The sequence below is a fragment of the Aspergillus fischeri genome, genomic scaffold, assembly GCF_000149645.3.
Source record: "Aspergillus fischeri NRRL 181 1099437636264 genomic scaffold, whole genome shotgun sequence".
NCBI lineage: Eukaryota > Fungi > Ascomycota > Eurotiomycetes > Eurotiales > Aspergillaceae > Aspergillus > Aspergillus fischeri.
This window is the reverse complement of record NW_001509762.1, coordinates 751,027-767,257: the sequence shown is the minus strand read 5'-3', so window position 1 is coordinate 767,257 and position 16,231 is coordinate 751,027. Positions and strand designations below refer to the sequence as shown.

Below are 16,231 nucleotides of genomic sequence, written 5' to 3'. Positions count from 1 at the left end.
CTGCCAAGGACATGTCCATGCCTGTTTGAGTTTATCAGTGCAGGTAGGATCTCATGATGCCTTAAGGTACTTACAGCAGCCTAGCGCTCCAACGTGGTCCGCTATACGCATGGGTTCTCCACTGGAGCACTCCTTGCGGGATGGGAAAGAGACAACAAATGCGTGGAACCATTTTCCGTTTTGACATCTACACCTTGTAGCTTCTTGCTACCTGATTGTCACGAACCGGCAGATGCACGCAGCCCATCAGCCGATTGGGTTTCATTCGTAGGGACGCCTCACAACCTCATGTCTTCTAGTGGAAGGATGATACCTCGGTCCGCTGCTAAGCTCCTGCGTCTTAATGGCGCCATGGTTTCTGGTAAGACTCGAACCCAAGGCCGGACGTCAATCTCACCTATCCCGACCCGTTACATGGCATGTAGATACTTCCGGTATGCCTTGTATCAAGAGATTGTCAGACTCATGCGAAACAAGCCCAAACTGAAGCAGACCTACGAGTGCTTTCAGGTACAGCAGTATGTCAATCGCAACCCTCACCGCCCATATCGTATCAGCCAAGCCCCGCTGACAGGAGGCCGATAGCTGTGTGATGTCGGCAGCCGTAGCGCAAGAAACGAGAAAATTGTGGAGTCAACAATAGAATTTTGTAATGTCAGATTAATTAGTTAACTAAGAGAACATTCGCCACAAGTCAGACAAAGGAAAACGTCATGGCCCTGTTCGAAAACATTCCCTCCCGTCCTATCAGCCGCAAGATGAATACATGCAGAAAGTCAATGCGCAAGAGGGGCTGATCAAAAATGAATAGGTAAAAGAAATAGAAATCAGAAATAATGAAGAGTCCCGTAAGACCAAAAGAAAAGCGACCATGTAAAGACGGGAATAGGATATGCCAGACGAAAGAGCAAAGGTATAGGATAGGGCTTGCAAGCGAGAATCCTTCCAAAGGGAAAAGGGGGGAAAGAGAAGAACGAAGAAGTGCTCGAGGACGCGGACGTGTCTGCCGGTCTCACCCACTGTTCACTGCAGAAGGAGTGCTTGAATGGATGGTGAGTATAGGCTATGGGAACACTCCTCAACCAGCCATCCTAGGGGGCTCGTAGATCAATGTCATCATCAAAATAGAAAAGAAAAGCAAAGACACAATATGAGCGCGCTCACAACATCAGCCATCGAACGTTGTCACCTAGATTTCCGGATTCATTAATTTGGCCCGACGACCAACATCTGAAGTATTCCAAATCTCGATCAAGTACCCAATCACCTTGATCTAGGTCCAAGTGATTCGATCGTCCGGCTCCCCGCAAACGTCTTTTGTAGTTCCGGATGGAAGATTAAAAGCGGACATTGCTCTTGGAAAGGAAAAGTAAAAAAAAATATGAAAATGTATCGTACAACGGCGGACATCCAACCTATTGTTGCAGAAAATGAATAGAAAAGAAGCCGAATGATGGAATCGCAAATGACTGAGACGGGGTATCTTTGCTCGATGATTCTGTTCTTTTACCAGGCCCAAACCTTGAGCTGTACCACGAATAGAAATATCAGTAATTGTGAAATGAGACAAGAAAAACAACAAAACGAAATAACAATGGGAGTTTTTAACGCTTTCAAGGCACTTACAAGAGAATCCCAGGAGCCAGTGCACAAACTGATGCCGTCATTGCTGACTCCAAGGCAGCTGACACGGTTTTCGTGGCCGCTCAAAGAACCGACCTTGTCACCTCGAAGAACATCCCAGACCTGCGAACGTCAGCTTACGTCCCTGTTGCAATGAATCATTGTACCGTGCACATACCTTGCACTCGAAGTCATCATAACCGGCGAAGAGCAATCGTCCAGAGACCGAGAAAGCAACAGACGTGATGCCACAGAGAATTTGATCGCTCTACAGCAAGCGAGTTTCATTAGCTATGAACGCAGCAGAAATCATGAACAAGAACACAAGTTTACCTGGTAGATGTTCAACTCCCGATCCGCACGGATGTCGAAGAGACGGCAGGAGGTGTCATCAGAACCTGTTCCAAAAGCGTTTCCGTCGGGGAAGAATTGAATGGCGTTGATATCTGATTCGTGTCCGGCAAAAGTCTGAACGGCCTTTCCGGTACGGATATCCCAGAGCTTGGCGAAAGCGTCGCAGGCACCGGAAACAAAGATATTCTGGTTCGTGGGGTTGATGCTGATCGACATGACATCTCCCAGGTGATCCGCGAACTCAGTTACCTTGGATCCTGACTCAATATCCCACAGCATGCATGTCATGTCACCAGAGGAGGTGATAATGCGACGGTCGTTAATGAAACGGCAGCACGAGAGGTAGCCCGAGTGCCCCGACAGTTCCCGCGCGACACGGGTCGGGCCTTCGCGGGAGGAGAGGTTGTAGATAGAGCAGATGTTGTCGAGACCTCCACACGCCACGTAGTTACCACTTGGAGCATAAGCGCAGGTCATCACCCACGATGATCTCAAAGGAATGGCATGGACTTTGTTGGTGGTGTAGGCATCCCAGATAATCAATTTACCGTCCTGCGAGGCGGACACTAAATGACGACGGTCAGTTGACCAGTGCATGGCGTAGATCTTGGCCAGGTGGCCTTTGAGCGTCCGTCGAGGCTTCATTCCGATGCGAGGTAAGGTGTCGGTCTGGTTCTGCGCAACCTGACGAACTGTTTAGGGGGGTCAGTAGCCGAAATGGAACAGGAGACATTCGCAAAAGCAATGACAGTAAACAAGCTGCTGCAATTCCAGGAATTGAAACTTTGCAAAAGGTAATGGTTTGACGGGTTCGTACGGGTTGTATCTGCCAGCTCATCTTTTCTGCGCTTGATTTTGTCCTTAAGGCCTTCAGCTTCGCGCCTGGCCGCGGTAATCTTGGCCTGCATCTGCTCGCCGCTCATATCGGCTGCCATTTCGACCGGAAAGGAGGTCCCTGGGATGGGAGGTTTGGTAATTGAGGAAATAGGCAGGCGTGTGATGTGAAACGGTGTCGAAGGAGGCGGCGCTGTAAATCCCAGGGGATCGGATTGGGATGACCGGGAGAGGAGGCGGGAAGACGGCGGTAGGAAGGGAACGGACAGAGGAAGAGTTGAGGGAGAGGGAGCTGCGGGAGGAGGGGGTTGATTGGGTGTGGAGCGAGAGTTACGGCGGAAGCGACCGAGTGAAGAAGAAAGTTTCGACCCGGGGCAGTGGTGGTTCGAGCTTTGAACGAGGCAGGGGTATACGTGCCGAAGAAGAGAGTATTAAAGAGAGCAAGAATTATGTATGGTTATGATGAGAAAGGATTTATTATTACAGAGGAGAAGGGCCACAAAACCCGAAGGAAAAGTCGATTAAAGGAAGGAGGGAAATAATAACGTTAATGTAGGGGAAACAAGTTGACTGGAGATGACACCCCCCGGTAACAACAGCAATAATGGTTACTTACCAAGCAATTAAGGGGAACTAGTACCTCACTACCAACTACCACCGGCACTACGAAGTTCCATACTCTAGGTAACAGTAATATAATCAATCCATTACACTCATAGACATCGTAGGTTTTAAATCTATCTCCATTCTGTCATTAAATCTTTCCCCTTCGGCTTACTTCACGTTCAGAATGTGTCGACAAAAGGGCTCAGATGGACTGATTACTACCGTCATATTGACTCAGGTATTGTTTGCGATGACGATCGATTTGACGGATCAGCAGTAGACAGCGGTGAATTGATCGCGTAGTTGGATAGTAGTATCTACACCGTCGATGCAGCGACGCTCTGTGTCGTTGAATCACTACTTGGATAGCCACCTTACCTAGATAGTAGCTACTCACTGCAGGACATGGTTTGCAGAATGGATACTTGTACATGCTCGCTAGGCCCAGACAGCGCCTGCAGTACCAAGCAGCTGAACAGAGTCATGAACTGCTTGGTAATAGACGGAGCCTCCTGGATGGATACGGAAAAAAAACCGCAGCAAACCTTGATTGGGTATCTGGACCCACGCCATGTATGAATAAGGTATCGTAATCCGTACTCCGTACAGAAGGGTGTTGTCCTGTAATTTGTATGGGTAAATTATCAAGGTTATTGCGGTCACTAAGATGCAGCCAGTTGCAGTTTGAGGTCATTGATTGGTGATTGATGTTCCCAAAGTGGAGGAGATTGAGACATTCTAGTCTCCCGAAGAAATTGAGGAAAATATGGATCGTGGTAATTGATCTTATTGCGGTGATGATGATAGAAAATATCGACTTAACAATAGGAGCTGATGACTTTTTTGATTGGAGCACGATCTTATGTGCATATTCTATTATTCAAATTGGCATGCATGCTAATGACGCTACAGGCGAGTAGACAGTCACATACCTCCGTACTTTGTAGTGCGCGGGTAATCTGATAGTCCTATGTATGTCATATCAGCAGCTATGGTACATTGCGATCCCTCCAGTAAACCTAGATCCCGAGCGTTATTTACTTCTTTCGAAGTCCAAGTAGATATGGAAAACGAGACAAGTTCTGTGAGAATAGTGCCTATGTCTGGTCTCTCTTTAATGTAGTAGAAAGCTAACAACTATATAAACAGTCTCTAGATATGGTATCAAAAATTGTTAATTCCTTCAGATTCACATTCGGCATCGTTCTCGATTTTTTTTTTTTTTCTTCTGCGGTGTCCGGCCCCTGGATCATGCAGAAATACTTGCTAAAAATCCGAAGGAATGTATAAAAACTGATAGCCTCGGAGACCTTATCAGAGATGGGCTAGTGGTGCACCATGTTAACCCTTTCATGTTTCTCTCCACAAGCGCACGGGGGCACAGGGGAACAACTATATTCTCAACCTTCTATCTACCTGTCATCACGATCGATCATAACCCGACTTTACATTCTAGTATACTATTTCAGTTGGAGAGGTTTTGTACCAAAAACTGCACTTGAACGCCTTGGCATACTGTGCCCCCGAGATGCGAGCCCACACGCTGCAGCGGGTCCCATTTAAATTTGACTCCATACTGAAAATCTCTTATCCACTTCGACTCTTGAAATGCAGGATCTGACTCCACTGTTGAATGATCGCTCATTGCTCAACGTTGGTCGTTCCTGAATCGTGACTAACCTAAAGTGCTCCTACTACATACACTCCTGGCCTAGCGAACAAGCCCGATGTTGGCTATCTGAGAATCAGGACTGCTTTCCCAAGCCCGGTCCCGTTCATGCATACTCATCAACGTAAGTTCATGATCCAGCAAGCACCTTCATCATGAACCAACCGGTAGATCTCTTGTTTTCTGCAATTGAGTGGCCAGGAGGCCTTGGTCAATGCAGACAAGAACCGGCGCGCAGAACCCTATTTAATTTTTGCATGTCAAAATTGTACGGATATCAACGGTTGCCGGCCTCGTATGAGGCCTGGCAACGAATCAAACCGCCCGGTCCATCTGAGGACAGTTTATTATCCCATCAGGCTTTCGAGGGATGAAGTATAAATAGACTCTTGGGCATGACACAAGAATACCAGCCTGTATGAAGAATGGTACGGGGCACAAGGCTGAAGTCTGCGTTCTGGACTCCAGATGTTGGATGTTTGTACATATTAAATTTACCGTGGTGAGGCGGCTAAATGGACTTGTCGGCTGGCTGGTGCCCATACATGACGGATTTCTGAATATAAACGCACCCAAGTCTGATCTGTGCATCTGAAAGCACACATGGATAAGAGATATTCCACAGCTTCCCTTGTGTCTACCTTGATTCCATTAAAGAGCCGCCCAAAGAGTTTGTGTAGGTTTCTTGGTCAAGATCCAGCCTCAGTTAGTTCGCCTACCCAGTCGCCAGATAGCTGTCGGCGCTTCACTGTGTATGGTCGCCAGCGAATACTTTGCTGAACATGTAGAGAGGTACTTACGAGCTCTTCCTCGTCGGGTAGGACGACGAGCATCATTCAACCTATAGAGAAGAATGAAGTACCTTGAACGCTGCGAAAGTCTGCTCCTGTCGATGTCGACTAGGGGGTTGATACCTAGTGCAGATATTCCTGGCGGCCCCTTTATCTTGGTAACTTTGACAAGCGATCTGCTGTCTATACACGATAGAGGCAAGGGGGGAAAAGGGCAAAAAGAAGTGGGGTGAGCCGGGATCGAACCAGCGACCTTACGATTAAGTGACTGAGTAACTTCAGTCGTACGCTCTCCCAACTGAGCTATCCCCCCAATTAATGGATTTAGCTTGAGAAAACTAACTGAGGAACCTAGAAGATGAAAGGAAAAATGAAATATTGAAGTGCAAAAAGGAACTTGGGGTGAGCCGGGATCGAACCAGCGACCTTACGATTAGGTGACTGAGTAACTTCAGTCGTACGCTCTCCCAACTGAGCTATCACCCCATTTTGATGGAAAGCTGTGACAGTTTAATATTATATGAGTTAATCTGAGGATGGGCTTTCGCCATGTTCCCAATCATTAGTGATTGGTGGGAGTTTATGTGTTTCTAAAGCTTACCGTTGACCGTCTAGAAATAATCAAGTCAATAACAGGGTATTGGTGGAACAGAACAGTGATTAGAAGAGATGGAGGGGAAAAAATGGTGAAATTGAAACAAAGCAAAAGTATATAACAGAAAAAACTAAAAAGGTTGGGGTGAGCCGGGATCGAACCAGCGACCTTACGATTAAGTGACTGAGTAACTTCAGTCGTACGCTCTCCCAACTGAGCTATCACCCCATTGGACGATAAGAAGACGAGGAATAGTGCCTCATGAGGACTACACATATACAGCTTTCCATTACCTTACTATGCAGGTATCTAGATGTAGGTAGTGTACAGCACGAGGCCGATACAAGGCATCAAAATATCTAGATCAATGGGAGTAGTGAGAACCGAGTATACAAACAGAGGCTCAAAGTTATTTGGTAAGGAAACAAGTTGATTGCCTACATAGGTGCGGTCCAATGTCCTTTTTGGTGGCTCTTGCTGCAGATCACAGGGCCCAGTGTGTCTGGCAACGTCTGGCAACTAAGCTTTTTGATGCCGGGGGGTGCCGCAGTTTTTGAGCAGGCTTGGTAGTGATATGGGTGCAGGGGAGGCTATGAGCCTATGTAACACCTGCCGGTAAGTCTTTGCTGGTAATATGAAAGGTGCCTAGGTATATATTCCGACTACGTCTTCCTTTCGATACAAAATGATCGATACACCATGCGCCTAAGCTCAGCATCAGTAGCTCCTAGCTACATATTCGCAGGGTTCTTTTCTCCATAGGTCTGTCGATGGCCTCATATTGTACATACTCCGTCGTCCCCCCCCTCTCTTCCCACTGTGTACCCGAGCAATTCAAGCGGCCTTATTTTCTCGCTTCCTGTCGAGGCAGTCATCAGACTCTCCGGCAACCACCATTCCCAAATCCCATTCACTCATTTCATCATCTCTCCTGCATTATCCTTTTTCCTCTTCCTCTTTCCTGTCCTTCTCACCTATTGCCCCTCTGACCTCTATACATATCACACCTCGTCTATGACCTCACCCAACAGATCTATACTGACTGCAATTCCCTTTATATGCCTACCCCACCATGGAGAACGATCAGGGTTCTCATCCCTTTCGATTCTTTGCATATGCTCGGTTAGAGGATCTAAGTCATTTCCTGAATGAAGATGAGTATGAAGTCTTGCAGCGACTCATGCCCCTGATACGGACGCTTGAAAGGGAACTTCCGCGTCGTATGTCATACCAGACCTCTTGTCCGCGGTGGAAAAGCAGGGCCACAACACGTCTGGGAATTTGAAGGGCGGTTCAGTGAGTTCATTCATGAAGAGACCAATGCTTGGAGGCAGCGTGGAACTGAGCGACCAGCTTACTTTCTCCTACGCCCTAGTGGATCCATCGCTGCCCCCATAGCGCACCATTCTCCGTAATCCAACATTCTATGTCACGGACCCATGCAGTAATGAGACCGAACACGCAAGCAATCCAACTATTTATCTACTACACAAGAACGGATTCTCGTCCCAGAATTCATTCATGTTTGACCAGATTTGCCGCAGAGAGGAGACACTGATTTATCTTCACCCCTGGATAGATGACGTCCAAAAGCCCCACGATGATTTCGTTCGCGATCTGCGTCAAACATGTCTGCCATCATCGAGATATGTTGGGGCGAGGTTGTGTGGAGGAAAGTAGACAGCAACGTCGGCTGATTCGATTCCCCCCATGAGGGAAGTATAAGGATGTCAAACTCCATCTGGACCTAGGAGAAGATGGGAAAACATTAAAATACTTCGTGTTTTGGGTGCACCAACCCTCAGTGGTTTTTCCGGCCCAGACCAGTTACTACAACGAACGGTGTCCCTGACAGAACCATCCAAGCAAAGGCTCAGGATGCAGCATTGAGTCTGGCTGCAAGGTTGGCTGGCCTGCCTATCAAAGACAACTTCTACGAGCAGTATCCGCACAACAAGGATCCCCGTCTTACAAAAGAGCAGCGGGACGTCCGTGAGAATCTAACGGAGCCTGCAAGAGAAGAGACGAGAGCAGCGATTCAAATGAAGGAACAAGAAGAAGAAGAGCGACAATCACGTCTAGAAAGCAAAAGGAAGGAACAGAGGCGACAAATTCGACAGATCTTACAGGAGCTAAAGAAGGATCAGGAGAAAGAAGCACAGGAACCCCCTGTCGGAAATGCCGAGGAAAATACTGATATTGTGAGTGAATCCTAAGCCCGAAAAAATGTGATTGGACATAGAGGTTTAACGAGGGTATTAGGAACCCTGGAGATTCCATAGTGAAAAAGTGCGGCACCTGGTTAAATCCTGGCTTGCTGTTAGCCAAAGGATAACGATATTATTGCTTCATATCTTGCTACATTCTTCACTCTGTAGTCTGATAATATTTCTTGCCACTTTTCGGACCATAGGACATGGGATAGTTCGGTGTATAATAAAATCAGACTATCCCCTTGAGCACAAATCAATAACAACTTGACTTGGTAGTTATGAAGTTACTAGAGTAAGTCAGTATATTTATTCTGGCTCCTAATTGCAAAAATCTAGAGGTAGCCTATTAAATGGGGTGATAGCTCAGTTGGGAGAGCGTACGACTGAAGTTACTCAGTCACCTAATCGTAAGGTCGCTGGTTCGATCCCGGCTCACCCCAATATTTTTTTGTTATTTGCTCCGTAACAAATATTACATCCAGCAGCTACTACTAGGTCGAGCCTACTCCCTAGCTAGGAGTGTTCCAGCCATACAAACTGCCACTGTGAATATGTACCAAGCCGTTAGTTAGGTGTATATTCTCCCGCCTAGGTACACTATAGATCAACCCTAGTATCGGAGATATTTGAAAGCAACGATAAGTCAATCCAAAGGGACGCAGAACCTTCGTTGTTACATCTAAATAAGAAATGAGGACGGGAATTGCCATCCACTTGCTTACCACACATATCCTTCTGCAGCCGATCCTGCTCATCCAAGTAAGGAAACAGGATTTTCCCAAGCGGCCTTCCCTTGTATACCGACGCGGTCTCATCGCAGTTTCGAATCACAGAGGCCAACCGTCGTGAGATGAAAAGGATCTTTCACGATCCTGCGGATCGGCTCGAAATAGGTGCGGATCGTAAAGTGGCCCTCGAACGGGGTAGATGTCGTGAGGTCTGTCGCTCAGATCGAAGATGGATCTCGTCGACTGTCAACCCTCGGCTTTGCCGTAGCCCATGCTGAACCCATGCTGTTAGTTTTCGCATGCTCCATCACATGGTAGGTTGACAGTATGCACAAGCAACGTCAGTACCGTTCTGATCCCCCTTCGGTGAGACTAGTGGAGGCATAATCGAGCTGAATGAAGAACTGCGGAAGATCTGGTCAGTCACGGTACGCTTGCAGAGGTGATCAGCATGGCTCACGTTATTTCGGGCCGCTCGGGTGTCAATGCCTTGAGAAACCGGTTCATGGACTTTTGCAACTTTGCGGCGTAGTGAGGCACACGCCAGCCTCGAAATGCAGCGTGTCCAGCGACACGCTGAATTTCACCCGGAACCGCCAAACCCGGGCCGACAGACAGCTGTTCCGTCGAGATGATATTGGCCATCTAGTTCCTTAGTATGGTGGACGGTCCTGCGCTCGATAGGGCTGTCTTCATTTTCGATCACCAGGACCAGATCATCCTGAACGAGAAGGGATGTGGCATAGCTCCGTTGGGGTTCCTCCGGAGGTCAGTCTATCGTCCAGTAGCATCAAGCAGGGTGTCATTGGAACTGTTCGCGGGTCAGTCGTGCAGGGTAGTACTTTCCAACCGAAAGATCTTGGGATAACGCTGGACGTGCTCCTCATAGACCCCAAAGCAGGCATGCCTCATAACAGCATTGTCCACCTACCTCATATGGCCGTCGAGGTCCTTCTCCACCTCGGCCTTCTTGACTTCGTGGTACTGAATGAAGTATGAATCCATCTCCATTCAATTTTCCAGTCCATCTTCGGATACCCCTGCTAGATGATGATTCGATACCGATACTACGGCGTCGTATTCCTACTAGGTAGATGATGATTCGATATCAATACTTTAGTATTTTTAGTATATGAGTACCTATTACCGTATGTGGAGGTAGTGGCAATAGGTAATACATGTGGCAAACAGTAAAGAACTCCAAAGGTCCGCATCGTAGTTATAGTCCGCCGTACATGCCGACTCGATCGCAGGTGGAGGAAAGAGACAGAAATCACTAGTCAGCGTACCTAAGATCATCAGCATGCAAATGAAGAGTCTTCTATCAACAACTTGAGGGCGTAAAGAGTAGACAGATAGTTTATAGGTAGTACCTTGGGGGTTGCTGGCTATTCATGAAACAAAATCCCCTTCTCGGTCCCTGTCTCCGCTTAGGCTCTCTGGCCCGACTCGGCTTCATAGTCAGACGCTCCCTGGCTCGTTCGCTCTCTCACTCACTTTCTCCTCTTCTTGATTTTGCCCCCCTCTCCGACACATAATCAAATCCTCCGCCAGACTTCAAATCCTCCAGCTCTTGGACTTTCATTTCTGTTATTATTTTGGTTTTACATATTGGTCGCTTTTCGTTGACATCTTATATTTGATTCTGGTCTTTCTTTCACCCCTGACTCTTGTTTTTGCGATCTCATCTAAACTATCCATCTCGTGGCTGGCCGCGGCCACCACCATCAGGCTCTGACTGAAAGGACTGGTCTTGGCTCGATCAAAACTCCTTTCACTGTCCTCTTCTCCATCACTTTTCAGCTTCCTCATCTCCCGTCCATCAACGGGCCTCTTAAGGCTATTTGGTTCATATTTGCATTCTCCTATTTACCGCATGATTTTGTCACAAAGACGACAAGCCTCTCGGTCCTTTTCTTTCTCCTCCGACCACCTTCATCCCAAGTACGCTTTCGTCCGCATTAGGGGTTGAGAGCGTACGCCGACCTTCCATCGAGTCACGCAAGTTTCCCATTTTCGAACGACTGCTCTTTCTATCATCTCGGATCCTGCGAACTCCTGTCCATCATGCGGGAGGTGAACTTCAGCATTCCCAATGTTAACAAGGCCTCTGTCAATATTACGACAACCCTATATGACCGGCGGGCCCTCGATTGCACATCAACACTACCCCTCATAAACTCTCTCAATCATCTTGCATATCTCACTACATCCTCTGCCCGTATTCGCGATATTCTCACCGTCGATGGCGGCATTGAAAGACTCGTGTGCATCCTCAAAGAAGGCCGGAGCAGGGACCTCATGGAGATGTGGAAGTGGAGTCTGGCCTTTCAATGTGTTGTGAATATCGGAGTGAGAGGTTCAGAAAGTGTGAGAACAAGGGTTGTCGAGGCCGATATGGTGCCGGTAATTGCAACGATCCTGGATAACTATATCAAGGTTGTCGACAAGGCACGAGCCCGAGCCGATTCCGAGTCTCAAAGACAGTCGTCCAGACATCATTCAAAAGCTGTGCCAACATCAAATGATGCATCTGGACGTTCGTCCTTTCTGGAACAGTCATCGACAGCTGAACAACGTACCTCTCGTCGCCACGCCCCCCCTCCCAGTATCGAAATTCCACCCCAACCTTTCTTCCAGGAAAACCATGTCGCTGATTCGAACGTGCTGGATGTTGCCTCTCCGCCCCGAGTGCCGATGACCTCCCCCCCTGAGAGAAGCACTTTCGGACAAGACGTACACCACCATAGAACAAACGAGGGCCGCTTTGCGCATGGCAACCACCGACACAGAATGCAGCCTTTGGCCACAGCATTGCCTTCGATGGATGCTGCTGATGGCTTCGGTCTGCGGCCCGTGCGTGATAATGAGCGGTTACCGAGCATGCTTCCTGGCTTCCACACCGGACTCACTTCTCAGCCAGATTCTCCGACTACCCCCAATGCTCCTGTACAGCCTAGAAGCAGCGCACAGGCTACAATTGCGAGGCAACGTCCGTCGTTGAGACAGCAGCAGTCGGCATCGGGCGAATCCGATGATGGAAACGGAGACGGTTCTACGATGGATGAGGATCCTGCTTCCACAGAGGCAGCTGAGCCTATCGTTGGACTGCAAAACAGAATGGACATCGATGACGTCGGCGAGAGAGACACGATACTAGGCGGCGTTTCCGATTCTCACGATCTTACAGTAACAGATCCTTCCGAAGAGCAGGAAGCCGAGACCTTCAACATTACACACCGTTCCACAGTGGACGGCAGCATGATCAATACCGACAACGCCCAAAATAACGCCGCTCTGGGGTTATCCCCTACCCAGGCAGCTGATAACGCCAATTCCCCCGCTCTTGTCCCTAGCCCTTACTCACTATACTTTCGCGATCGAACAACCACAGCCGCTCATGGTGTTTTGACAACTATGCCTAGGGACGAGGACGTTCTCATGTCTCTCCAACTTTTGGCTTATGTCTCCAAGTACTGCAACCTCCGGTCCTACTTTCAGCATTCTCATTTCGTCCCGAAACTCAAGATTGATCGTGAACTTCAAATGCTAGAGGAAGGAACATCGCCAATTGACCTTCCTGAAGAAGAGGACGAGTATCTGCTCCCTGATGATGTCAACATCTTCCCTCTGGTTGAGAAATTCACCGTCCGTCACCACTCAAAAGATATGCAATACTGGGCTTGCGTTGTCATGCGGAACCTTTGTCGTAAGGACGAATCTAGAGGAGGTATCAGGCAATGTGCATACTACAAGTGCGGAAAGTGGGAGGAGTTTCAGCGTCAATTCGCAAAGTGCCGCCGTTGCCGCCGCACCAAATATTGCAGCAAAGATTGTCAAAAAGCAGCGTGGGTTTATCATCGTCATTGGTGCCACACCACGCCCTGATATGAATGGATGGAATTACCACTACCAAATAATGCATTCTGGCCTGCATAGCGTCATATTTGTCACCCATTTCCAGTGTCTTCCCCACCCTTTTGGCGAGGTTCTATTTACCCATGCATGGCATTTCAGAACTTGACGGCGTTACCTCTCATCATAAAGATACCTTTTGTATGTCGTCTATGCCTTTTTTGCAATGGTTTACCCTCTATCATTTGGTCTACGCATTTTTCCTATCTTGTCTCTTTGACTTTGGGCCTGATGCCCTACTTGGAATACCTCTAGCGCTCATGATTCTGCATATTTGTCCTAGTTAACTCATTGGTTTTGTTTCCATTGTCTTCTACTTACAATTTGGTGACGCTGAATTTTAATTTTTATCACGATTTTCCTTTGTCTTAGTTGAAGGCCAATAAACTTGGTGCCATCTTTTGAACTGAACTTCCCATATTGCCCTCTCTCTTTGTGTCAGCTCAACCAACAAGTGCCATATGCGGTGTAAGATATACAGGGCATGCGGTTGCCTGTTCAACTGATTGATTGATGTCCGTGCATCTCGCACTGTTGGTTTCTTTCCTAACTTGACCACGTACTATCTACTTCCTACACTCTTAAAACCGGACACGAAGCGGTTGTACTGAAGCAGTTCTAGGGTAAATTCAAGAGTAGACCGGATGAGGTTTCGATCAACGAGCTCCACGCGGAGCCACCTCTCCGTATCGACAACGTCACCCCTTCTTAAATCCGTATGTGGCCGCCAGTCTCGATTCGAGATGTTCGTAAGCCGTCAAAGCCCGCTTCCCCGGCGCCATGTTCCCTGCCCCGCCACCGAAGCCAACCTGTTCATTGGTAATGCCGTTCTTCCTGCAATACTCGCGATGAGCGACGACAGCTTCACTGGGTACGGGAACCAACTCCGTGGTGTCTACCGGATGACAGAAGTAAGCGATACTATACCTGTCCTGCGGGTTGGGGCTACGCTGTTCAGACAAGGGGAACACGACACGATGGATCGTCGACTTGAGTAGACTGTCGGTCCAGTAGCTCAGCAGATCACCAATGTTTACCAGAATAGGCGGGAACGGGTAGACACTGGCATCCTCTGCGTTGCCCGGCTGCACGGGCACAGGAGCCCAGGAACCATCTGGCGTCCGGATCTCAAGACCTGGCTGTCCGGGCCGCTGGAAGAGAAGGGTGATACTGCCGTAGTCGGAGTGGGCGCCAGCGCGCACGTCGACGTCGTGCTGGTAGGAGGATGTTGCGGGCGAGAAGATCGAGGGGTAGTACAGGTAGCGGAGGATGCAGCCTGTGGGACCGTTCCGGGGGTCATGGCGGGATGTAAAGAAGTCGTTCGGGATCTGTGCGATAGCGATTAGCGCAAAGTGTGGAATGCCTGGTTAATATTTCGAACCTGAAGGCCGAGGGCTAGTAGCTTCAAGATGCGATTGCAGGTCTTGTTGCAGAGCGAGGCGAAATGGCCAATCTCGGCCTCGTGCGCGGCCAGCGATGGAGGGAGGGGTTGCTGCGCTTTCCCATCCTTGAATTCGCCAAAGTTCATGGCCCTGTAGTTTCTGGTGAGAACAAGTCGAAGAAGTATTGTGATCTGAGGCTAGGGGTGTACTCTTTAAAATCGCCAGTCTATAGCATGCGCCATGAGGCGCACTTCAGTCAGCGTTCTGAGAGGTGTACGACGTCGTAGGGAGTGGTTTACCCTTTGATGCTCTGGATCAAGAGTTTCAATGTGCATGCCTGACCAGCCACGATTCTGCACGTGACCAGCATCAGCGTCAATTGGACGGTTGATATACGTTGAAAATCGGGCAGGACAAACATTAGGAGTAATACGGCAAGTGGCCTTCTCCTCAGCAGGAGAGGCAAAGAAAGCTTTCGACTACAGGCTCTGTCAACCAATGAGTTTGATGGACGGTCGATCGGGGGCAATCTACCAGCTCAAAGGCTCTATTCACATCCCCGGCCGCGAAATCGGTCCCTTTGCTGTCAACGTACAGGAAGCCGTACTTGGCGGCTGCGTCGAGCATGGCCTTACCCACATTGGGGTCGTCGGGGTTGGAGATGTCGATGATGGGGAGTTCAATAGGCGGTCCCACCGCGGAAGTCTGTTCCATTTTGATCTAGCGGGAGATAGACGTATAATGTCGCAGGCGGACAGGTGGTGAAAAGAATTGCGAATAATGTCAGTACTCCGTACTATGGACTGGAGAACCCACGGGAACTATGAACTATATAACTTATATATACAAGCTGGCCGGGTGCTCGCTCCGCTCGCTGCCAGCTTTGGCTGTGCTGAGTTACACCTGCTTACTAAAGCAACGGAAGAATATCGGCCTGGATTAATACTCCAGGCTATTGAAAGAAATTATATGAATAGGGCCGCAGGGCCACACACATTGATGGATACCTGTTATGATCATACAGGTGCCATTGCAGAGTCTACTATTAATATAGATGTTACACAGGAGCATGATAGGCATGCTAATCTTCAACTATAATATAGATAGTGGCAGACCTAAATCATCAACTAACTAAAGGAAATCTGGTGTGTACTGCTAATCTATAGTTATAGTGCTAACATCACCTGTTTCCACCTGATTTGCAGCATAGAAGATGTAATAGTCACCTGGTAGCCAGCCACTAATGATATCATTAATAGCCAGGCAAGGGTGGCCGCTAGGGACAGGCTCAGGCTCAGGAGTTGTGGAATGTAACTAAAATAAATTATTTTCTTTCTGTTTCTTACAGACACAGCAGCAAAACTGCAATAGAGGCATATTAGGAGAAGTATAAGAAGTGCAGCAACTGCAGCAGTCAATTATCCAAACCATATAATTCTAACAGGGTGCAGGGAGGGCCGCAGCAGGTGTGTAGTGAAAAGTAAACAAATAGGACACTAAACCAAAAAAGGGAATTTCGCG

General features: G+C 48.3%; 4 protein-coding genes and 4 non-coding genes across 8 annotated transcripts; 3 read left to right on the top strand and 5 right to left on the bottom strand.

Annotated features, from left to right (window-relative positions):
• Window positions 1-1,506: 1,506 nt before the first annotated feature.
• On the bottom strand, window positions 1,507-2,912 carry NFIA_075080 (WD40 repeat domain-containing protein; the record flags this gene model as incomplete). The annotated part of the gene is made up of 4 exons (XM_001259475.1): window positions 1,507-1,746; window positions 1,802-1,891; window positions 1,957-2,669; window positions 2,795-2,912. 4 exons carry the CDS (start codon window positions 2,910-2,912, stop codon window positions 1,507-1,509), a joined length of 1,161 nt encoding a protein of 386 aa, XP_001259476.1.
• Window positions 2,913-6,102: 3,190 nt separating this feature from the next.
• On the bottom strand, window positions 6,103-6,190 carry NFIA_075070. The gene has a single exon. It is a non-coding gene; the product is annotated as a tRNA-Phe (tRNA).
• An 85-nt stretch (window positions 6,191-6,275) lies between these two features.
• On the bottom strand, window positions 6,276-6,363 carry NFIA_075060. Its single transcript has one exon. It is a non-coding gene; the product is annotated as a tRNA-Phe (tRNA).
• Window positions 6,364-6,612: 249 nt separating this feature from the next.
• NFIA_075050 lies at window positions 6,613-6,700 on the bottom strand. Its single transcript has one exon. It is a non-coding gene; the product is annotated as a tRNA-Phe (tRNA).
• A 1,400-nt stretch (window positions 6,701-8,100) lies between these two features.
• Window positions 8,101-8,688, top strand: NFIA_075040 (uncharacterized protein; the record flags this gene model as incomplete). Its single annotated transcript, XM_001259474.1, has 2 exons — window positions 8,101-8,160; window positions 8,278-8,688. 2 exons carry the CDS (start codon window positions 8,101-8,103, stop codon window positions 8,686-8,688), a joined length of 471 nt encoding a protein of 156 aa, XP_001259475.1.
• Window positions 8,689-9,037: 349 nt separating this feature from the next.
• NFIA_075030 lies at window positions 9,038-9,125 on the top strand. Its single transcript has one exon. It is a non-coding gene; the product is annotated as a tRNA-Phe (tRNA).
• Window positions 9,126-11,480: 2,355 nt separating this feature from the next.
• Window positions 11,481-13,301, top strand: samB (MYND-type zinc finger protein MUB1; the record flags this gene model as incomplete). The annotated part of the gene is made up of 1 exon (XM_001259473.1): window positions 11,481-13,301. The coding sequence occupies one exon, from the start codon at window positions 11,481-11,483 to the stop codon at window positions 13,299-13,301; it is 1,821 nt and encodes a 606-aa protein (XP_001259474.1).
• Window positions 13,302-14,026: 725 nt separating this feature from the next.
• On the bottom strand, window positions 14,027-15,424 carry NFIA_075010 (putative oxidoreductase, 2OG-Fe(II) oxygenase family; the record flags this gene model as incomplete). The annotated part of the gene is made up of 5 exons (XM_001259472.1): window positions 14,027-14,656; window positions 14,710-14,907; window positions 15,010-15,063; window positions 15,130-15,189; window positions 15,245-15,424. 5 exons carry the CDS (start codon window positions 15,422-15,424, stop codon window positions 14,027-14,029), a joined length of 1,122 nt encoding a protein of 373 aa, XP_001259473.1.
• Window positions 15,425-16,231: the final 807 nt, after the last annotated feature.